General features: G+C 46.3%; 1 protein-coding gene across 1 annotated transcript in view; it reads left to right on the plus strand.

Annotated features, from left to right (window-relative positions):
- The first annotated feature begins 2,691 nt into the window (after positions 1-2,691).
- LOC124778265 (delta and Notch-like epidermal growth factor-related receptor) overlaps positions 2,692-24,854 on the plus strand; it is a 561,289-nt gene continuing 539,126 nt past the window's right edge. Inside the window, exons 1-2 of the mRNA XM_047253631.1 lie at positions 2,692-2,897; positions 12,877-13,642. Of these exons, the coding sequence (XP_047109587.1) occupies positions 2,692-2,897; positions 12,877-13,642 (972 nt within the window). The remainder of the gene's footprint in view (positions 2,898-12,876; positions 13,643-24,854) is intronic.

The following is a 24,854-nucleotide window of genomic DNA, read 5'->3' on the forward strand; positions in this document are numbered from 1 at the left end:
TGACAGTTAGAATGTGCTTTTGTCAATATCCAAAGGGAAATTCGAGCGTGCCCATCGACAGAGCTGGCAAACGATAGCAACGTTACCCTATAATGAAGCCATAGTGGCGTCATCAAAACGGCTCCATTATACACTGAGGTGACATTAATAATGAGATATCTCCTAATATCGTGTCGGACCTCCTTTTGACCGGCGTAGTGCAGCAACCCGACGTGTCATGGACCCAACAAATCGTTGGAATACCGAAGGAGAAACATTGGGGCAAACTGCCTACCTCTCGATTACGTTCCATAAATGTTCGATGGGCGATATAGGTAGCAAAATCATTCGCTCGAACTGTCGAGAATGCTCTGTTGGACGATGTAGGAGGCAAGATCATTCTCTCGAACTGTCTAGAATGTTCCTCAAACCAGTCGCGAACAACTGTTGCCCGCTGACAAGGCGCACTGTCAGCCATAAAAATTACATCTTGGCTTGCGAACATGAAGTCCATGAATGGTTGCAAATGGTCTCCAAGTAGCCCAACGTAACAATTTCCAGTCAACGATGATTTCATTTGGAGAAGAGGACCCTTCCATCCATGTTAGCACAGCCCACACCTTTATGGAGCCAGTACCAGCTTGAACAATGCTTTGTTGACAATTTCGGTCCATGGCTTCGTGGGGTCTACACCACACTCGAACTCAACCGCAAGCTCTTACGAAATGAACCAGGCTACGGTTTTTCAGTCGTCTAGGACCAACTGGTATGGTCACGAGTCCAGGAAAGGCACTGCAGGTGATGTCGTGCTGTTAGCAGAGGCACTCGCGTCAGTCGTCTGCCATAGCCAATTAACGCCGCATTTCGCTTCAGTCCTAACGCATACGTTCATCGTAAGTCCCACATTGATTTCTGCGGTTACTTCAAACAGTGTTGCTTGTCTGTTAGCACTGACGACTCTGCGCAAATGCCGCTGCTCTCGGTCGTAAAGTGAAGGCCGTCAGCTACTGCGTTGTTCGTCGCGAGATGTAACGCCTGAAATCCGGTATTGGTTCAAATGGCTCTGAGCACTATGGGACTTAACATCTGAGGTCATCAGTCTCCTTTAACTTAGAACTACTTAAACCTAACTAACCAAAGGACATCACATACATCCATGCCCGAGGCAGGATTCGAACCTGCGACCGTAGCGGTCTCGTGGTTCCAAACTGAAGGACCTAGAATCGCTCGGTCACGGTCCGGTATTCTCGGCACACTGTTGACGCTGTGGATCTCGGAATATCGCTTTCGCTAACGATTTCCGAAACGGAATTTGCCTTGTATCTAGCTCTAACTACCACTTCGCGTTCAAAGTGTGTTAGCTCCCATTGATCGGCCAAAATCACGTCAGAAATCTTTTCACATGAATCACCTGAGAACAAACGAGAGCTCCGCAATTGCACCTTATGTACGTGATACTACTGCCACCTATATATGTGCATCTCGCAATCCCATGACTTTTGTCACCTGTGTTAGAACTTGTTTCAACACTGGTCTGAAGATGGTCATCGTTAACCGATACCAAAAACTTTTTTAGTTGTTGTTGTTTTTGTTGTTGTGGTCTTCTGTCCTGAGACGGGTTGGTGCAACTCTCCATGCTACTCTATCCTGTGCAAGCTTCTTCGTCTCCCAGTACCTACTGCAGCCTACATCCTTCTGAATCTGCTTAGTGTATTTATCTCTTGGTCTCCCTCTACGATTTTTACCCTCCACGCCGGCCTCCAATACTAAATTGGTATCCCTCGATGCCTCAGAACATGTCCTACCAACCGATCCCTTCTTCTAGTCAAATTGTGCCACAAACTCCTCTTCTCCCCAATTCTATTCAATACCACCTCCTTAGTTATGTGATATACCCATCTAATCTTCAGCATTCTTCTGTAGCACCACATTTCGAAAGCTTCTATTCTCTTCTTGTCCAAACTATTTATCGCCCACGTTTCACTTCCATACATGGCTACACTCCATACAAATACTTTCTGAAACGACTTCCTGACATTTAAATCTATACTCGATTTTAACAAATTTCTCTTCTTCAGAAACGCTTCCCTTGCCATTCCCAGTCTACATTTTATATCCTCTCTACTTCGACCATCATCAGTTATTTTGCTCCCCAAATAGCAAAACTCCTTTACAACTTTAAGTGTCTAATTTCCTAATCTAATTGCCTCAGCATCACCCACCTTAATTCGACTACATTCCATTATCCTCGTTTTGCTTTTGTTAATGTCCTCCTTTCAAGACACTGTCCATTCTGTTCAACTGCTCTTGCAAGTCCTTTGCTGTCTCTGACAGAATTACAACGTCATAGGTGAACCTCAAAGTTTTTATTTCTTCTCCATGGATTTTAATACCTACTCCGAACTTTTATTTTGTTTCCTTTACTGCTTGCTCAATGTACAGATTGAATAGCATCGGGGAGAGGCTACAACCCTTCCCAACCACTGCTTCCCTTTCATGTCACTCGACTCTTATAACTGCCATCTGCTTTCTGTACAAATTGTAAATAGCCTTTCGCTCCCTGTATTTTTAGTTATACAGGGAAATAAAAAAAATGTTCTGCTCTTTCTTGTTCACTGTTTTATTCGCCGCTTGTGGTAACCACAACGATATAGAGCACGTGACACGCCGGAGAAAATGCTCGCAGTCAGTGCCGTGATCGCAGTGGTGAGGATGTGCCGGCTGTTGTTGCAGGCGGTGGCCGTGTGCCAGCAGAGGCCTGGCCCGCCCCCAGGGAGCGCTCCGACCCCGCCGCCGCCCCCCGCGCTGCCGCGCCTTCTGGCAGCCTTCGCCGGCACGGCCCCCGCCGCCGCTTCAGAGGAAGACGCCACTGCTGCGTCTGCCACCGGCGCGACCACCGTCTCCACAGCCACAGCCAGGTAAACTCTACCACCACCAGGAGAGGCTGCCAGCAGCTAAAGTGGTGGGTACATAGGAGGGTTCAAATGGCTCTGAGCACTATGGGACTTAACATCTGTGGTCATCAGTCCCCTAGAACTTAGAACTAATTAAACCTCACTAACCTAAGGACATCACACACATCCATGCCCGAGGCAGGATTCGAACCTGCGACCGTAGTAGTCGCACGGTTCCGGACTGAGCGCCTGAACCGCTAGACCACCGCGGCCGGCACATAGGAGGGTGGCGAGGTGATGCGCAGAGGCAATGCGCAGTGTGCCATGTGACGCTCCGGCCAGCAACGACGTTCTGCTGGGGGTTGTCTGTTGCGAGCACTTTGGGGCGCTCCTTCAGTATTTAACACTAATTGTTCATGGTAGGTTAGGTATAGTGAGGGTTCACTGTCGGGTGCATGGAGTAAATAAGACGAATATTACGAAATACTTCTCTTTACTGTATGTAGGGCCAATAACCTACAGATTGCAACGTCTCCTTAAAAATAAATATGGCTGCAACATAGTTTTCTCTACCAACAACTCTCTCAAAAATAATCTTATCCATAATTTAAAAAGACGGCCGAAGTGGCCTTGCGGTTAAAGGTGCGGTTAAAGGCGCTGCAGTCTGGAACCGCAAGACCGCTACGGTCGCAGGTTCGAATCCTGCCTCGGGCATGGATGTTTGTGATGTCCTTAGCTTAGTTAGGTTTAACTAGTTCTAAGTTCTAGGGGACTAATGACCTCAGCAGTTGAGTCCCATAGTGCTCAGAGCCATTTGAACCATAATTTAAAACCAAGACGGTCGCCTCTGCAAAACTCAGGTGTTTATAAAACCACCTGTGGCACTTGCTCAGCTTATTATATAGGACAGACTGGACGGGCTTTTTCGGTTAGATATAAAGAGCTTATATTAGGGAAAAAAGGTACGAACGTACATAATTCGTCATTCGCTGACCACCTTCTTATCACAGGACGCAAACCTAAAGATGTTCATGATATTAGTATCTTACATACGGAAAAGAAAGGCTTCAGACTTGATATTCTTGAACAGTTGGAAATTTTCAAACATTTTTCCCGTAACGACCATTTAATCCTCAATGAGCAATTACAATTACGTGATAGAACTTTCTTTGATGGTGTAAAGCCCTTGCTTAAAATCACTTAACGCGGCATATTGCTATTATGCTTCCCATACTGTAGCCTTAAATATTGTTCTCTCTCTCCCTGTTTTACAGTATAATATTTTGTTCAACTTTCGATTTGTTACATACTATCTGACATAATGTAATCAACACATTACATGCACTCCTCTTCCAATGCTTCTGATTGTCACTGTAAATTACAAGCATTCAATACTAGATGGCGCGATACAAGGTGCCGACTTGCTAACATCGACGGCGCGCGCGCCTGTCAGTCTGATGCTGCTTACAGTGCCGGCCGCACACGCGACTCCTAGCGGCGCGTCTTAATCAAGTTGTGCATTCCTAGGAAAATTTTATAATGTGCAAATATATTTTTATCTTTAACGTGAGCACTGTTGCTCTAAACCATTTCATAACTATTTACTCTATGTATGCTTTCTTTGTCTACTGTACTGTAGCGGTTAGCTATTATGCAATTTTATTACATATGTTGAATTTAATAATTTTTATATTATTTTAAAACTCTGTTATACGTAATGTCAAAATTTTTTACTTCTGATGAAGGCTGCCTTAGAGCAGTTGAAACCTAGGTAAAGTTGAAAATTTTTTACCTGTGCAACCGAAGAGCTGTATTTTCAAGTAATATTACAAATTTCGTCTACGGTTGCTGCATTATCGGCCATGTTCAAAACTGGAATATTACGAGAGGTTTTTTATTAAAAATGAAACTCCTCCAACTGCACTTAAGATTTTATATTTATTTGGCTACTAGTTTCGACGTTGCGTCAACGCCATCTTCAGGCCCTATATAACAACACCATACATAAAACAATGTGAGACATCAGTAGTCTGTGAGCTAGTGTACAAAATAAATATATTATAAACATATTATATATAGGATCAATTCATTAAAAGTAGTTACATTTCCTTCATTGTCACTAAGTTGCAATTTACCTTGACATTAACAATTTTTATGGTACAAATGATGTTAAATATACACGGTTATTTCTATTATAGATCAATACCAGACATTAGAATAAAAATGCATGCCATTACTCTTAGAGATAATAATATAGGCATAAAACAGTATTAAAATTGTATTTGAAACGAATAATAATACCCTAAAACTCTTCTTTGTGTGCACAGTTTAACTAACAGAAAGCAAAAAAAAAAAAATGCATTGCCAATCAAACATATGTAAGGTATGATTCCACAGTTTATAAATAGTGAATTGTGGGAAAGGTGGAAAGGATTTACATTTGCATAATACTGTATCGTCATCACTATAAAGTAACAAACTGAAACAGGTTACTGAAACATCATTCATAACGATACGAAACACAGGTGAGAAGAAACTGGAAGAATCGTATGGAACCCAGTTAATATATGAAAAGGTAGTCAGTGGTGTAAAATAAATGCATATGAGTCAATTCATTAATCGACTCATTACAACAAGAGGAATGTAAGCTAAAATGCCACCAAAATTGACCATTTCAATATCGGTGCCTCATTTAAGGCCGTGACCCGGGTCTAAGGTAATCCAATTCTAACATGCCCGCCTTAGTAAAAGAATGATGAAGTACATAACAATGCTCCAGATAGAAGTAAACAGGCTGTTGTCAGTCCAAACAGTTCGTGTCATATGTAAAATACTTGTAGTTCCTCTAATAACTAATTACTGAAGAAGAGCACTCAGTAAGGTATACTAAGTATAACTCTCGTATTGTTATACGTAATCCAGTCAAGATTTGAAATAAGTGAACAACAATCACTGAAATGCCTAATCACCCACCTACTTGGACGACTAAAGTCAAACATTTATATCATCACTACACCATAAGTACTCACTTATTTCACCTATCTTTATAAACTTGTTCTTGTATAAAATTACTAGTTTAAATATATTGACTATGCAGTCATTTACGAGAACGATCATAATGGTGGGGGGTAAAACTATACTGAAGAAAAAGCTCATCAAATGATTATGATAAAACTTGATTATAGCACTGACTCGTGTAAACGAAAGATGCTAATGTGTCAAAGTATAGATTCTGTCTGGGGAAGGCTTGTTCTTTCTACATTTACATCTACATCTACATTTATACTCCGCAAGCCACCCAACGGTGTGTGGTGGAGGGCACTTTACGTGCCACTGTCATTACCTCCCTTTTCTGTTCCAGTCGCGTATGGTTCGCGGGAAGAACGACTGTCTGAAAGCCTCCGTGCGCGCTCGAATCTCTCTAATTTTACATTCGTGATCTCCTCGGGAGGTATAAGTAGGGGGAAGCAATATATTCGATACCTCATCCAGAAACGCACCCTCTCGAAACCTGGCGAGCAAGCTACACCGCGATGCAGAACGCCTCTCTTGCAGAGTCTGCCACTTGAGTTTGGTAAACATCTCCGTAACGCTACCACGGTTACCAAATAACCTTGTGACGAAACGTGCCGCTCCTCTTTGAATCTTCTCTATCTCCTCCGTCAACCCGATCTGGTACGTATTACATATAAACGAGTACAGAAACATAAATTACTTGTCTTGTACTCAATACTAAACGGATAAATCTTCATACCAGGGGAATTAATCCACATATACGAGATTCGACACATTCTAGAGCCAAATTCCCATATATAAGACGGATAAGCATGAAATTCCTTATCCGTCTTATATATGGGAATATATGTTATATAGGGCCTGAACGTGGCATTGACGCAACGTCGAAACTAGTAGCTAAATAAATATAAAATCTTAAGTGCAGCTGGAGGAGTTCCATTTTTAATAAAAATTATACCAGCTGTGTCCCACCTTCATCCAATTTAAATATGGATGTACGAAGATTACGAGAGGTGTTCAGTAAGTAATGCAAAACTTTTTTTTCTGATAGCAGTTTGGTTTTATTCAGTATTTTAATACACCATACTATTCCTCACTCTTTTGGAATTTTTTAACGTAGTCAATAATCTTCCTATCACCCAGATACCGCTTCCCGTGGAATGCGTCCTACGTTGGGGCAAACAGATGGTATTCGGAAAGTGCGAGATCTGGGCTGTAGGGTGGATGAGGAAGAAGAGTCCAATAAAGTTTTGTGAGCTTCTTTCGGTTGCGCAGACTTCTCTGAGGCCTTGCGTTGCCATGGAGAAGAAGAAGTTCGTTTGCATTTTTGCCACTGCCTGTGACGACGTTAGACCAAAAGTTCTTACTTTCAGTTTCGTAGTGCGCAAGCAATTCCACACAGATGGTCCTTCATTGCTCTTCATGGTCTTCTGTTAGGCAGCGAGGAGCCCAGCAGGCTCAAACCTTTGAATATCAACAGAGACAATCACTTGACTAGCGAGGTGTATGAGTGTAATCCATTGATTACCTCGAATGAGTGTGTCCGCACGTTCCATTCCTGCAGATGTTCCATCTGTGAGCAGCCAGCTACCACTCTGCAGTTCGGACAAGTTTGTGCGATCTTGGTTCGATGACGGCAGACCCTTAACATAGACAAATGTAATGTATTGCGAATACATAGAAAGAAGGATCCTTTATTGTATGATTATATGATAGCGGAACAAACACTGGTAGCAGTTACTTCTGTAAAATATCTGGGAGTATGCGTACGGAACAACTTGAAGTGGAATGATCATATAAAACTAATTGTTGGTAAGGCGGGTACCAGGTTGAGATTCATTGGGAGAGTGCTTAGAAAATGTAGTCCATCAACAAAGGAGGTGGCTTACAAAACACTCGTTCGACCTATACTTGAGTATTGCTCATCAGTGTGGGATCCGTACCAGGTCGGGTTGACGGAGGAGATAGAGAAGATCCAAAGAAGAGCGGCGCGTTTCGTCACTGGGTTATTTGGTAACCGTGATAGCGTTACGGAGATGTTAAATAAACTCAAGTGGCAGACTCTGCAAGAGAGGCGCTCTGCATCGCGGTGTAGCTTGCTCGCCAGGTTTCGAGAGGGTGCGTTTCTGGATGAGGTATCGAATATATTGCTTCCCCCTACTTATACTTCCCGAGGAGATCACGAATGTAAAATTAGAGAGATTAGAGCGCGCACGGAGGCTTTCAGACAGTCGTTCTTCCCGCGAACCATACGCGACTGGAACAGGAAAGGGAGGTAATGACAGTGGCACGTAAAGTGCCCTCCGCCACACACCGTTGGGTGGCTTGCGGAGTATCAATGTAGATGTAGATGTAGACTCACCGTGGTTTTGTTCACTGCCAGATCTCCGTGGACATTCTATGAACACTTGTGATGGTCTGGTTTTCCGCCAAAACAAACACTATGGCGGTTCTGTGCTTGGAACTCATAGCTAGTACAGACGCCATTTTGAAGGGTATGTACAGTGCTGCCACTTACAGGGACTGAAGAGAAAATATCCCAGGATGTCTCACGACAAATTACGCATATTTCAACCGAGATAGGCAAAGAAAAAATCGTGTTGCATTACTTACTGAACGAGCCCCGTCTATCTGACAACGAAAGATTTGCTCTACATTTGAATTTCCGTGTCGAAAGTCAGAAGCAGAAACATGGGTCCGATATAGTGGCCGCCCCATCATTGCCAGGTACCAGTCTAGGCACTGGGCAGCAGTTTGATCGCGTGGTTTGGGGCATATGCGGACAGCACATTGGCGACTCCCCAAAGTAATCTCCCTTCTTACCTACGCACCATTGTAGCATACAGGGGGAATCTAGAATCTTACAGGATGATTCCATGACGATGGTGAAAACTTTCGGGGATGATGGAGAAGCGTAAATGTGTCAATTCCAGGTACGGCACCCTGGTCCAACAACGACCAAGTCGAAAGTTATAAGCGAAAACATTTTTGATACTTCTGACAGTGGAATATATGTGCTGATGCTATTGTTGTGTCACATATACATCCCACTTGTCGTTTGTCAATGTACTCGTATGTGGTTCCAACGTGATGGAGCCTCATCTCACTTTGGACAGCGGGTTTGCGAGCACGTGGATGACACTTTCCATGAAATGTGGATAAGCAGGGAAGCAACACATTCACTTGATGTCGCTCCAAGTGATTAATTCTTGTGGGGCCGTGTGAAAAGTCCTGTGTACGAGACGCCTCTCGAGACTGAAGAGGATCTCTTGGCAAGAATTATCGCTGCCTGTGACATTGTTCAAATGACACCAGGAACATTAGAATGGGTACAAGAGAACTTCGTGCCTTGGTGCTATGCCTGCACTGACGCTAAGGGGTTGGAGGGGAGGGGGGGGGGGTCGGCATCGTCAACAGTTGTTGTAAATGCAGAAAGCAGTAAAAGTTATGCAGGTAAATGGAATTCATTATTAATGTGTCACAGCCTGTTGTTTTTAGGTAGCTCTGACATCAAGTTACGAGCGCCGTTACCAGTCGATCAACAGGAGAAATTATTTAAGGGTATCGGAGAGTATTCAGGGGGAATTCTGTACGTCATGCCCAGGGTTCGGAATCTGGGGCTTTTAGTCTGAGCGCTGCGTGAAGCTAACACAGATACTGGAGCAGAGTTCCGCTTTTACCTTTGTAGCCAGTCGTTTCCAGACTATGTTACCTCAGATTTATATATTATCCTTCTCATTCATATCTGAAAGTTTGTAACATGATCACGGAATTACTGTGTACATATTATTGGTTCCATAGCACTGTTAATTGAAGGCGTCAGCTGTGAAATATTTTGTTACGGAAGACAATGGCAACGCTGGTACTACTTTTTCTCCACCCAGCTGTATTTATTGTTTTAATTTGTTTCTATCGATTTCGAAGCAATTACAACATTATCTTCGCGGACTTAATCTCTGTTATTGATGTGCTGTATCCTGTGAAAGTACCCCGGCATCATCTAGTGTGGTAGCCATAAGACCTTCAAGTTCATTTACGAGGCATCTCGTAAAAAAGGCATTTTACAACACTGGCTGGTTGTCTTTTCAGGGATGAGAAGAAATCGAGGGAATACCAATCCCTGTAGCACCATGTACAAAGCAGCCTTCATGGTGACTAAAGCTTTACTTTCTTCTTTTTCTTCTTCTGACTTTTCCCACTAGAGGTTAGTCGCTTTTTTCTTCCAGTAGTCTCGGTTATTCCAGTTGGAATCTGTTCACACCTTCTCATCCACTGCTCTATTAGTATACAGTTCCCGTGACAAAAGTGGTTTCCCCTTTTGGTTCTTCTTGGGGCCATACCTTCTTCGGCCACTTGTCATTGCTCCTTCTCTTAACAAGCCAAAACCACTGAAGTCTTATTCTTTGCTCTGGTTGTTGTTTACTGTGTCAGTCTCATTTTTTCCATATTTTTGATTATTTGATCTTATGTTCATAGATTACGTTTATCTTCTTTTTCCGCGGTGGTCCTCCATCGCTTCCCAAATACCCCTATTCCACCCTTTTAGTTGTCTTCCTCTTATTTTCCTTCCAAGAGGTTACCACGCAAGTGCTCTCTTTCGTCATCTGTTGTCTTCGAATCTTTTGACACTCTCCTCGGTGTCTTTATTCTATTCTGTCCGTAATACTACATGAGTATGTGTATTTAAGCATTTCTTACGTGGTCACGTTGGGAAGTTCTACACGCACTTCTCAAGTGGTACGTTTCTAAAGCTCTAAGTCTCTTTTTATTTCTGTGTGTGAATTCCCAACACTGACTTTTATAACTTGTGCTATTGATTTCATGATGGATTTGTATCATCTCATTTTAAAGTTTCAGTGACCACATTTCTGTAGCATAAGTAACTATAGTCTCAATAATAATATGGAACCTCCCTGTTTTCATCTTGTGATTAACTCTATTATTCCAAATCAGTTCGTGTCATGACTTCATTGTTCGTTTCCTCTTGGGTACTCTCGTCTCAATATCTTTGTCCCAGGATCTAGAAGAATCTTAATACTAAAAATGTTCACATTTTTTTTTAGTTTTATCATTTTTTAGAACTACATCCGTTCCTTTTGTATCCAATCTCATGAACTTTTTTCGAAATTAATTTTTAGATGCCATTTTGTGTATTCTTTTACAGTTTGCCCAATATGAGTCCCATTCTTGTCTGCTGTTGGCAGAAATATTAAAGTAGAGCTTTTCTCATAAATAAAATACCGCTTAAGTCTCTCAATATGTAATGCCGTCCGGTGTTGCCGTGCGGTTAAAGGCGCTTCAGTCTGCAACCGCGTGACCGCTACGGTCGCAGGTTCGAATCCTGCCTCGGGCATGGATGTGTGTGTTGTCCTTAGGTTAGTTAGGTTTAATTAGTTCTAAGTTCTAGGCGACTGATGACCTCAGAAGTTAAGTCGCATAGTTCTCAGAGCCATTTGAACCACTCCTCTCAATATGTAATACACTCCTGGAAATTGAAATAAGAACACCGTGAATTCATTGTCCCAGGAAGGGGAAACTTTATTGACACATTCCTGGGGTCAGATACATCACATGATCACACTGACAGAACCACAGGCACATAGACACAGGCAACAGAGCATGCACAATGTCGGCACTAGTACAGTGTATATCCACCTTTCGCAGCAATGCAGGCTGCTATTCTCCCATGGAGACGATCGTAGAGATGCTGGATTTAGTCCTGTGGAACGGCTTGCCATGCCATTTCCACCTGGCGCCTCAGTTGGACCAGCGTTCGTGCTGGACGTGCAGACCGCGTGACACGACGCTTCATCCAGTCCCAAACATGCTCAATGGGGGACAGATCCGGAGATCTTGCTGGCCAGGGTAGTTGACTTACACCTTCTAGAGCACGTTGGGTGGCACGGGATACATGCGGACGTGCATTGTCCTGTTGGAACAGCAAGTTCCCTTGCCGGTCTAAGAATGGTAGAACGATGGGTTCGATGACGGTTTGGATGTACCGTGCACTATTCAGTGTCCCCTCGACGATCACCAGTGGTGTACGGCCAGTGTAGGAGATCGCTCCCCACACCATGATGCCGGGTGTTGGCCCTGTGTGCCTCGGTCGTATGCAGTCCTGATTGTGGCGCTCACCTGCACGGCGCCAAACACGCATACGACTATCATTGGCACCAAGGCAGAAGCGACTCTCATCGCTGAAGACGACACGTCTCCATTCGTCCCTCCATTCACGCCTGTCGCGACACCACTGGAGGCGGGCTACAAGACGTTGGGGCGTGAGCGAAAGACGGCCTAACGGTGTGCGGGACCGTAGCCCAGCTTCATGGAGACGGTTGCGAATGGTCCTCGCCGATACCCCAGGAGCAACAGTGTCCCTAATTTGCTGGGAAGTGGCGGTGCAGTCCCCTACGGCACTGCGTAGGATCCTACGGCCTTGGCGTGCATCCGTGCGTCGCTGAGGTCCGTTCCCAGGTCGACGGGCACGTGCACCTTCCGCCGACCACTGGCGACAACATCGATGTACTGTGGAGACCTCACGCCCCACGTGTTGAGCAATTCGGCGTTACGTCCATCCGACCTCCCGCATGCCCACTATACGCCCTCGCTCAAAGTCCGTCAACTGCACATATGGTTCACGTCCACGCTGTCGCGGCATGCTACCAGTGTTAAAGACTGCGATGGAGCTCCGTATGCCACGGCAAACTGGCTGACACTGACGGCGGCGGTGCACAAATGCTGCGCAGCTAGCGCCATTCGACGGCCAACACCGCGGTTCCTGGTGTGTCCGCTGTGCCGTGCGTGTGATCATTGCTTGTACAGCCCTCTCGCAGTGTCCGGAGCAAGTATGGTGGGTCTGACACACCGGTGTCAATGTGTTCTTTTTTCCATTTCCAGGAGTGTATCTGCCACTAAGATATCGCCCCAGCCGTGCACCAATAAAGAGAAGTTACCTGTTATAATCTCGCTTCTCCCTATTATTTTGCAGTGCTGAGGTGCCCAGCACGAACCGCGACGATTTATCTGGCAGAAGCAGTGGCGTAGCTACGCCAGCAGGTGCCATTGGCATCAGCAGCGAAGCTGATATTGTCAGCAGTCAGCATGTCTTCAGCAGCAGCCAGGACAGCGGCAGCAGCAGTCAGACTGGCAGTAGCAGCAGTCAGGGAGTCAGCAGCAGCAGCCAGTCAGTCAGCAGCAGCAGTCAGGCAGTCAGTAGCAGCAGTCAGAGCACTAACAGCAGCGGTCGGACAGCACTCAGCAGCAGTCAGACCGCTAGCAGCAGTCAGGCTGCTAGCAGCAGTGTTTCTGAGGTCGCAGCAGCACCCACAGCGGCCCCTGAGCCGGCTGCTACCACCACTTCCACCCCTGCAGCTACTCCAGCCACCAGTGGGGCACCCAGCGGCAGCAGCAGCACCACAACCACAACCATCACTACCACTACCACCACCAATGCTGCCACCACTCCCCCACCGCCACCGCCGCCTATCACCTTCTCTGACGGCAACCCTGCCATTGAGGAAGAATCGAGTGGTAGCCCTACAGCACTAGAAGGGTCCAGTGGAAGCTCTGCGGCCCTGGAAGGGCTCAGCACCGCCGAGCCACGCCCCCCTCTGCCACCTCCCAGACCACCGCACCGCATCCCGTCGCGTCTCGAGGAGAAGCTGGAGTCACTCTCCTGTGACATTCCTCCACTGCCCTCGGAGTCGCGCCTGTGGAGGGGCAACGAGACTCACGAACTCCTGCTGCCCATCATTGTAAGTACTGACAGCTATTACTCTACGCATGACGGTGATGCCTTTTTGTTCCTGATTGATAACATCTGCATACAGTTGTGTTAAATGTTATTTTCGTATAAAAGAAGAGAATGACCGGATTTCAGGATAAGAGTCCCATCTTCAGGTGCATAGAATGACAATACAACTAATAGGGGATAATATAGTGATTCCCCCATATATGACATGAAAAAGAATACTCATTTCATGTAATGCAGTTTTTCTGCTTACATGCCATGTACCAGGAATCACTATATTACACCCTGTTAGTTGTATGGACATTGAAACTTCCTGGCAGATTAAAACGGTGTGCCGGACCGAGACTCGAACTCGGGACTTTTTACTTTCGCGGGCAAGTGCTCTACCAACTGAGCTACCCAAGCACGACTCAAGCCCCGTCCTCGCAGCTGTATGGACATTATTTGCCCCTGAAGATGGGACTGTTGTCTTGAAATATGGTTGTGGTCTTCTTTTACTGGAAAGCAATAAATAAAACTGTACACACATGTTGTCAGTCACGAATAATCTATACAACAGTTGTGGATGTCCTATCAAGGGGAACACGTCTTTTTTGTATAATCATTGTCACTAGTTCATCTCAGAGTAGAACATGCAACGTCCTAAATAATTTATTTAATATATTTCATTTTATACTGATGAGCCAAAATAATTATGACCACTATCTGCTGCGAGACTGAAAAGCACCTGGTGAGTTTTAGGCCCCTGACGTGGTAAGGAAAGTATAGAAGAAGTGCATAGACAAGTGGGGACACATTATAGCAACTGTACAGGCTGCAAATGGGGTACTCTGCTGAAATATCGGACTATGACTAAGGACAAAATTCAGCAATGGAAAATCCAGGATGGAGTGTAACAATATTATGAACAGGATAGTTACTACTCACAATAGCGGAAATGCTGAGTCGTAGCAAGTCACAACAGAAAGACCGTCAGAAAAGAGCTGCAGTCATGTGCTGTGTGAGTTGCTTTTGCGTGAGTGTGTGTGTATACTACTATGGACCGATTGTTATGGCCCGGCGCCTGGGAGGAAGCATCTCGGAAATGGCTGTTAGCTTGCAACTATCTGAAGCATATATGGTAAGTATTTGAAAGATAATGAAATCACGATCAGGCAACAAGGTGTTGGAGGTGCACCTTCGATCACATTACGCGGAGGCCGGAGGATTTCCTGTTCTGTAAAACAGGGCAGGCGGGAAGCTGACGACAGTGTACAATACTCGTGCAGGTGGAAGTGTTTCAAAGCACACACTCAGTTCAGCTAAAATCTAACACTGTTTATCACTTTTACGATACTCTGTGACAGCAGCTCTACAAGCGGCCAGCAAGCTAAACATTTGTCTTTCTTTAGTTTCTTTAAAACACTGGGAGGTGCGAGACGATACATTACAGACCAGTTTATCCACGATTCTCTTGTAATCTAGATATATTTATTGAAGAACATCGTTTTGTTTTAAGGGAAAAAAAGACCAGACCTTCTGCAGAAAGACATCGTATATCTACTCGAAAACGTGATGTTTTGTTCAGTACTCTTCCCGTCAAATCAGTGGATATGTGACATAGAAAACTTATATCGAATGCAATACCAAATTAACGTACCAAATAAGTCACCACCACTGTAGCCGACGGAGAAACCAAACAGATGCGGTAGTAAAACGTCAAAGGTAAGAGACCTATTTCCCAAACAAGAAGAAACTAGTTCCACTATTGTTGCTATATCTGGGGCACAAACGCAGGCGACTTAAGCAGACTCACTTTTGAAACAAAATTTGTTACATTTACAAAAATATTCTTCCATTGGAAAGTCGGGACAAGCCTAAGGATGCGCGTATTATTAGACTCCATATAAAATTGTTAGATGTCAAGGAAAGTGCCTATCATAATAAGAACAGACAACAACAGAAATATATGTTGATCATGCATGAAATAAATGCTTGTATTATCTTGATTTCAGTGGCATAAGCTGCAGTTACACACATGTTGTAAAGTATGTATTCTTGAATAAGTTGCAGCTTTTGGCAATGAATGAGTGAGGTTTGGTTGTTTTTACATTTATGAGAGGTGTTCAGTAAGTAATGCAACACAAGTTTTTTTGGTCAATTTCGGTTTAAAAGTGTGGAATTTGCTGTGGGACGTCGTGGACTATCCCTGACTCAGCCTCTGTGGTTTCATAAGTTCCTATAGGTGGCGGTGCTATACGTATCCTTCAAAATGGCGTCTGTAACGGAGGTGCGTTCCAAGTGGAGAGTCGTCATTAAATTTTTTTTTGACGGAAAACAAGAACACCATAAGTATTCATAGGCCCTTTGAGAATATCTACGGCGACCTGGCAGTGAACAAAAGCACGGTAAGTCGCTGGACGCGGACTCGGTCGCGCAAATCTGTCCGATCTTTCTCTTGCCGTCCGGGCCGCAAACAGCTGTTATTCCTGTGACGTTGCAACGTGAGAACATTCTCATTAGCGATGATCGATGGATCACAATCAAACACCTCGCTGCTCAACTGGATGCTTGATGTCTTCCCTGAAGGCGATGGAATCTTCTAGCAGGACAGCTACACGTGTCACGAGGCAAGAATCGTGATACAGTCCTGTGAGGAACATGATAGTTATATTTATTCGTTTAACCTGCTCTGATTGAGGCCATCGGTCCCTCTCCCACATCGGACCAGGGTTTGACACGTACGGTTACGCAAGAAATAACAATTTTAATGCGACAAATACACTGAAGAGCCAAAGAAACTGGTACATCTGCCTAATATCGTGTAGGGCCTCTGCGAACACGCAGAAGTGCCAAAGCTTGAAATAACATGGACTCGACTAATGTCTGAAGTAGTACTGGAGGGAACTGACACCATGAATCCAGCAGGTATGTCCATGAATCCGTAAGAGTTCGGGGTGGGGCGGGGAGGGGGGGAGGGGGGGAGCAGGGCGGTGGAGATCTCTTCTGAACAGCACCTTGCAATGTATGCCAGATATGCTCAATAATGGTCGTATCTGAGGAGTTTGATGGCCAGCGGAAGTGTTTAAACTTAGAAGAGTGTTCCTGGAGCCACTATGTAGCAATTATGGATGTGTGGAATCTCACATTGTCCTGCTGGAATTGCCCAAGTCCGTCGGAATACAAAATGGACATGAATAGATGCAGGTGCTTACTTTCGAGTCAACTGTCAGAGAGGTATCTAGACAAATCAGGGGTCCCATATCAGTCTAACTGCACACGTCCCACACCATTACAGAGTCTCCACCGGCTTGAAGAGTTGCCTGCTAATATGGAGGGTTCATGAAGTCATTATGTTGTTTCCATACCCGGACTTGTCCATCCGCTCGATACAATTTTAAACGAGCCTCGTCCGACCAGGCATCATGTTTCCAGTCATCAAAAGTCCAATGTCGCTGTTGACGGGCCCAGGTGGAGCGTAAAGCCTTGTGCAGTCATCAAGGTCGGTCTTCGGCTCCGAAAGCCGATTTCGCTGAATGGTTCGCACGCTGACATTTGTTTATGGCCCACCATTGAAATCTGCAACAGTTTGCGGAAGGGTTGCACTTCTGTCAGACTGAACTATTCTCTCCAGTTCTTGAAGGATCTTTTTCCGGCAGCAGCGATGTCGGAGATTTGATGTTTTACCGGATTCCTGACATTCAAGATACACTCTTGAAATAGTTGTTCTGGAAAAATCCCACTTCGTCGCCAACTCGGGTATGCTGTGTCCCATCCCTCGTGCGTCGACAATAGCACCACGTTCAAACTCACTTAAATCTTGATAACCTGCCATTGTAGTAGCAGTGTAGCATCTGAACCAGACACTTGTTCCCCTATATAGGCGTTGCCGACCGCAGCGCCGGATTCTGTGTATTTACATATCTCTGTATTTGAATACCCATGCCTATACCAGTTTCTTTGGCGCTTCAGTGTAGTATTTAAATGGTCTCAGTCACAATGTGAGTAAATAATACTGTTCTATGAACTAATAAAGTTAATGGTAGCCGTATTTATAATACTGCAGCTGCTGCCAGTAGTACTGTTAAAGTAATAATAATAGTAATAATAAAAAGAACGTATACGTGCAAAAAATACAGGGTGATTCTTATTAAGGTTTAAAAACCTCCGAAGCGGCGTAGATGACATTGAAACAAGTAATTTAATGCAAGACACATGGGGTCGCAAAAGTTGGGTACATGTGACGTCATCATATGTCGTACCTCGCCGCACGTGCAATGATTGAGTCTGTCGGTCTGCCGGTCTGTCGGTCCCGACGCAAGGCAAGTATTCACGTGAGCTTGGTTCTGCGCCGACGTGCGCAGCATTAGCGCGTGATCCTCAGGGTTTTAGTCTTGCACCTAGCAGGCAGCATTTTTTTCATCAGATTAGACATTTATGGGTTTACTGGTCTCACTTTCTCTGCTGCTTTATTGAAAAGTAGAGAACAACAAGTAAATCAGCATCAGCTTCCGAATCCGTCGTTACCAGTAAACGACCTACGTTTTCTTAACTAAACATTACCTGTAAACAGAAAAAGAAGGGACGGGAGCAATGAAAAACAAAATAAGAACAGCTTTTACACTCCTACAGCGAAGACAATAATTTTATACCTTCTACGCTTATAAAAGTACGCATTTACAAAACTTGTTGGAAATTGGAACAGTTTGCTCGAATGCAAGTATTGCATGGCTCAATTGTCCCTGCAGTTGCGGCGAGGTACATTATCTGGTGACGTCACATGTTCGACATTTCTCATCCACGTTTGGGGTATTTCCCGACTTTTGCGACCCCGTGTGTCTTATATTACTCGTTTGCCCCAGCGTCTTCCATGTCGCTTCAAGGGACCTATAAACGTTAATAAGAAACATGCTGTAGATGCATTCTGAGATAACAAGTTCTGGGAAAGAAATGAAGATCTCGTTGGAAAAAAGGATGCACAAGGGATAGTGAATGCGTACAGAGACAATGGCAATCATTATTACGTAATTGAAGGTAGATTGGGGAGAAAGGAAAGCAAAGGAACTAACGGTATCAGCTGAACCGGCAGTTTATGTAGAATCAGGGGCGCCGATGTGTGCCAGACAGCGACTCGAAGCCGGGACCTCCTGTGTAGTTTGCAGCTGTGTTGACCACTGCACCAACCGGACATAGTGTTTATAGAAAATGCGCGGGCTGTTTCGACACGCTCTCCAGCAGTCCCACACTCCCACCCAGCGCCACGTGTCTGCAGCACACATCCATGTTCTCCACGCTCGCTGATTTTGGATTCTCACTGCACCATCCGGACATAGTGTTTATAGAAAATGCGCGAGCTTTTTCGACACGCTCTCCAGCAGACCCACACTCCCACCCAGCGCCACGTATCTGCAGTCCACATCCATGTTCTCCACACTCGCTGATTTTGGATTCTCACTGCACCAACCGGACATAGTGTTTATAGAAAATGCGCGGGCTGTTTCGACACGCTCTCCAGCAGACCCACACTCCCACCCAGCGCCACGTATCTGCAGTCCATATCCATGTTCTCCACGCTCGCTGATTTTGGATTCTCACTGCACCATCCGGACATAGTGTTTATAGAAAATGCGCGGGCTGTTTCGACACGCTCTCCAGCAGACCCACACTCCCACCCAGCGCCACGTATCTGCAGTCCACATCCATGTTCTCCACGCTTGCTGATTTTGGATTCTCACTGCACCATCCGGACATAGTGTTTATAGAAAATGCGCGGGCTGTTTCGACTCGCTCTCCAGCAGACCCACACTCCCACCCAGCGCCACGTATCTGCAGTCCACATCCATGTTCTCCACGCTCGCTGATTTTGGATTCTCACCGCACAATCTGGACATAGTGTTTATAGAAAATGTGCGGGCTGTTTCGACACGCTCTCCAGCAGAACCACACTCCCACCCAGCGCAAACGTATCTGCAGTCCACATCCGTGTTCTCCACGCTCAGTGATTTTGGATTCTCACTGCACCATCCGGACATAGTGTTTATAGAAAATGCGCGGGCTGTTTCGACACGCTCTCCAGCAGACCCACACTCCCACCCAGCGCCACGTATCTGCAGTCCACATCCATGTACTCCACGCTCGCTGATTTTGGATTCCCACTGCACCATCCGGACATAGTGTTTATAGAATACGCGCGGGCTGTTTCGACACGCTCTCCAGCAGACCCACACTCCCACCCAGCGCCACGTATCTGCAGTCCACATCCATGTTCTCCGCACTCGCTGATTTTGGATTCTCACTGCACCATCCGGACATAGTGTTTATAGAAAATGTGCGGGCACTTTCGACACGCTCTGCAGCAGCCCCACACTCCCACCCAGCGCCACGTATCTGCAGTCCACTACCATGTTCTCCACGCTCGCTGTTTTTAGATTCTCACTGCACCATCCGGACATAGTGTTTATAGAAAATGCGCGGGCTGTTACGACACACTCTCCGGCAGACCCACTCTCCCACCCAAATCCACGTATCTGCAGTCCACATCCACGTTCTCCACGCTCACTGATTTTGGATTCTCACTGCACCATCCGGACATAGTGTTTATAGAAAATGCGCGGGCTGTTTCGACACGCTCTCCAGCAGACACACACTCCCACCCAGCGCCACATATCTGCAGTCCACATCCATGTTCTTCACGATCGCTGATTTTGGATTCTCACTGCACCATCCGGACATAGTGTTTATAGAAAATGCGTGTTCTATTTCGACACGCTCTCCAGCAGATCCACACTCCCACTCAGCGCCACGTATCTGCAGTCCACATCCATGTTCTCCAGGCTCGCTCATTTTGGATTCTCACTGCACCATCCGGACATAGTGTTTATAGAAAATGCGCGGGCTGTTTCGACACTCTCTCCAGCAGATCCACACTCCCACCCAGCGCCACGTATCTGCAGTCCACATCCATGTTCTCCAAACTCGCTCATTTTGGATTCTCACTGCACCATCCGGACATAGTGTTTATAGAAAATGCGCGGGCTGTTTCGACATGCTCTCCAGCAGACCCACACTCCCACCCAGCGCCACGTACCTGTAGTCCACATCCATATTCTCCACACTCGCTGATTTTGGATTCTCACTGCACCATCCGGACATAGTGTTTATAGAAAATGCGTGGGCTATTTCGACACGCTCTCCAGCAGATCCACACTCCCACCCAGTTCCACTTATCTGCAGTCCACATCCATGTTCTCCACGCTCGCTCATTTTGGATTCTCACTGCACCATCCGGACATAGTGTTTATAGAATATGCGCGGGCTGTTTCGACACGCTCTCCAGCTGACCCACACTCCCACCCAGCGCCACATGTCTGCAGTCCACATCAATGTTCTCCACGCTCGCTGATTTTGGATTCTCACTGCACCATCCGGACATAGTGTTTATAGAAAATGCGCGGGCTGTTTCGACACGCTCTCCAGCAGACCCACACTCCCACCCAGCGCCACGTATCTGCAGTCTACATCCATGTTCTCCACGCTTGCTGATTTTGGATTCCCACTGCACCATCCGGACATAGTGTTTATAGAAAATGCGCGGGCTGTTTCGACACGCTCTCCAGCAGACCCACACTCCCACCCAGCGCCACGTATCTGCGGTCCACATCCATGTTCTTCACGCTCGCTGATTTTGGATTCTCACTGCACCATCCGGACATAGTGTTTATAGAAAATGCGCGGGCTGTTTCGACACGCTCTCCAGCAGACACACACTCCCACCCAGCGCCACGTATCTGCAGTCCCCATCCATGTTCTCCACGCTCGCTGATTTTGGATTCTTACTGCACCATCCGGACATAGTGTTTATAGAATATGCGCGGGCTGTTTCGACACGCTCTCCAGCAGACCCACACTCCGACCCAGCGCCACGTATCTGCAGTCCACATCCATGTTCTTCACGCTCGCTGATTTTGGATTCTCACTGCACCATCCGGACATAGTGTTTATAGAAAATGCGCGGGCTGTTTCGACACGCTCTCCAGCAGACCCACACTCCCACCCAGCGCCACGTATCTGCAGTCCACATCCATGTTCTCCACGCTCGCTGATTTTGGATTCTCACTGCACCATCCGGACATAGTGTTTATAGAAAGTGCACGGGCTGTTTCGACACGCTCTTCAGCAGACCCACATTCCCACCCAGCGCCACGTATCTGCAGTCCACATCCATATACTCCGCACTCGCTGATTTTGGATTCTCACTGCACCATCCGGACATAGTGTTTATAGAAAATGTGCGGGCACTTTCGACACGCTCTGCAGCAGCCCCACACTCCCACCCAGCGCCACGTATCTGCAGTCCACTACCATGTTCTCCACGCTCGCTGTTTTTAGATTCTCACTGCACCATCCGGACATAGTGTTTATAGAAAATGCGCGGGCTGTTACGACACGCTCTCCGGCAGACCCACTCTCCCACCCAAATCCACGTATCTGCAGTCCACATCCACGTTCTCCACGCTCACTGATTTTGGATTCTCACTGCACCATCCGGACATAGTGTTTATAGAAAATGCGTGAGCTATTTCGTCACGCTCTCCAGCAGATCCACACTCCCACCCAGCGCCACGTATCTGCAGTCCACATCCATGTTCTTCACGCTCGCTCATTTTGGATACTCACTGCACCATCCGGACATAGTGTTTATAGAAAATGCGCGGGCTGTTTCGACACGCTCTCCAGCAGACCCACGCTCTATCCCAGCGCCACGTATCTGCAGTCCTCATCCATGTTCTTCACGCTCGCTGATTTTGGATTCTCACTGCACCATCCGGACATAGTGTTTATAGAAAATGCGCGGGCTGTTTCGACACGCTCTCCAGCAGACCCACACTCCCACCCAGCGCCACGTATCTGCAGTCCACATCCATGTTCTCCACGCTCGCTGATTTTGGATTCTCACTGCACCATCCGGACATAGTGTTTATAGAAAATGCACGGGCTGTTTCGACACGCTCTTCAGCAGACCCACATTCCCACCCAGCGCCACGTATCTGCAGTCCACATCCATGTTCTCCGCACTCGCTGATTTTGGATTCTCACTGCACCATCCGGACATAGTGTTTATAGAAAATGTGCGGGCACTTTCGACACGCTCTGCAGCAGCCCCACACTCCCACCCAGCGCCACGTATCTGCAGTCCACTACCATGTTCTCCACGCTCGCTGTTTTTAGATTCTCACTGCACCATCCGGACATAGTGTTTATAGAAAATGCGCGGGCTGTTACGACACGCTCTCCGGCAGACCCACTCTCCCACCCAAATCCACGTATCTGCAGTCCACATCCACGTTCTCCACGCTCACTGATTTTGGATTCTCACTGCACCATCTGGACATAGTGTTTATAGAAAATGCGTGAGCTATTTCGTCACGCTCTCCAGCAGATCCACACTCCCACCCAGCGCCACGTATCTGCAGTCCACATCCATGTTCTTCACGCTCGCTCATTTTGGATACTCACTGCACCATCCGGACATAGTGTTTATAGAAAATGCGCGGGCTGTTTCGACACGCTCTCCAGCAGACCCACGCTCTATCCCAGCGCCACGTATCTGCAGTCCACATCCTCGTTCTCCATGCTCGCTGATTTTGGATTCCCACTGGAGCTCGAACGTAAATGTGCTTCCGCACTGAAGGTTGCCCGAAAAAACAGACACTACGCAATCTTGTAAATGATAATCCTTACAGTTGCTTTCGTATATACACTGAAGCACCAAAGAAACTGGTGTACACTTGCGTATTCAAATACAGAGATACACTACTGACCATTAAAATTGCTACACCACGATGATGACGTGCTACAGACGCGAAATTTAACCGACAGGTAGAAGATGCTGTGATATGCAAATGATTAGCTTTTCAGAGCATTCACACAAGGTTGGCGCCGGTGGTGCCACTTACAACGTGCTGACATGGGGAAAGTTTCCGAACGGATTTCTCATACACAAACAGCAGTTTACCGGCGTTGCCTGGTGAAACGTTGTTGTGATGCCTCATGTAAGGAGGAGAAATGCGTACCATCACGTTTCTGACTTTGACAAACGACGGATTGTAGCCTTTCACGACTGCGGTTTATCGTATCGCGACATTACTGCTCGCTTTGGTCAAGATTATTCTGTTAGCAGAATATGCAATCGGTGGGTTCAGGAGGGTAATACGGAGCGCCCTGTTGGATCCCAACGGCCTCGTATCGCTAGCAGTCGAGGTGACAGGCATCTTATCCGTATGGTTGTAACGGATCGTGCAGCTACGTCTCGATCCCTGAGTCAACAGATGGGGATGCTTGCAAGACAACGACTTGCACGAACAGTTCGACGACGTTTGCAGCAGCATGGACTATCAGCTCGGAGACCGTGGCTGCGGTTACCCATGACGCTGCATCAGAGACAGGAGCGCCTGCGATGGTGCAGTCAACGACGTACCTGGGTGCACGAATAGCAAAACGTCATTTTTTCGGATGAATCCAGGTTCTATTTACAGAATCATGATGGTGGCATCCGTGTTTGGCGACATCGCGGTGAACGCACATTGGAAGCGTGTATTCTTCATCGCCATACTAGCGTATCATCCGCTGTGATGGTATGTGGTGCCATTGTTTACACGTCTTGGCCACCTCTTGTTCGCATTGACGGCACTTTGAATTGCGAACGTTACATACGACCCGTGGCTCTACCCTCCATTCGATAACTGCGAAACCCTACATTTCAGCAGGATATTGTACGACCGCATATTGCAGGTCCAGTACGGGCCTTTCTGGATACAGAAAATGTTCGACTGCTGCCCTGGCCACCACATTCTCCAAATCTCTCACCAACTGTAAAGGTCTGGTCAATGGTGGCCGAGCAACTGGCTCGTGACAATATGCCAATCACTACTCTCGATGAACTGTGGTATCGTGTTGAAGCTGCATGGGCAACTGTACCTGTACACGCCATCCAAGCTCTGTTTGACTCAATGCCCAGGCGTATCAAGTTCGTTATTACGGCCAGAGGTGGTTGTTCTGGGTACTGATTTCTGAGGATCTATGCACCCAAATTGCGTGAAAATGTAGTCACATGTCAGTTCTAGTATAATATATTTGTATAATGAATACTCGTTTATCATCTGCATTTCTTCTTGGTTTAGCAATTCTAATGGCTAGTAGTGTATGTAAACAGGCAGAATACAGCGCTGCTGTCGGCC

This window comes from Schistocerca piceifrons, chromosome 1 (assembly GCF_021461385.2).
Source record: "Schistocerca piceifrons isolate TAMUIC-IGC-003096 chromosome 1, iqSchPice1.1, whole genome shotgun sequence".
NCBI lineage: Eukaryota > Metazoa > Arthropoda > Insecta > Orthoptera > Acrididae > Schistocerca > Schistocerca piceifrons.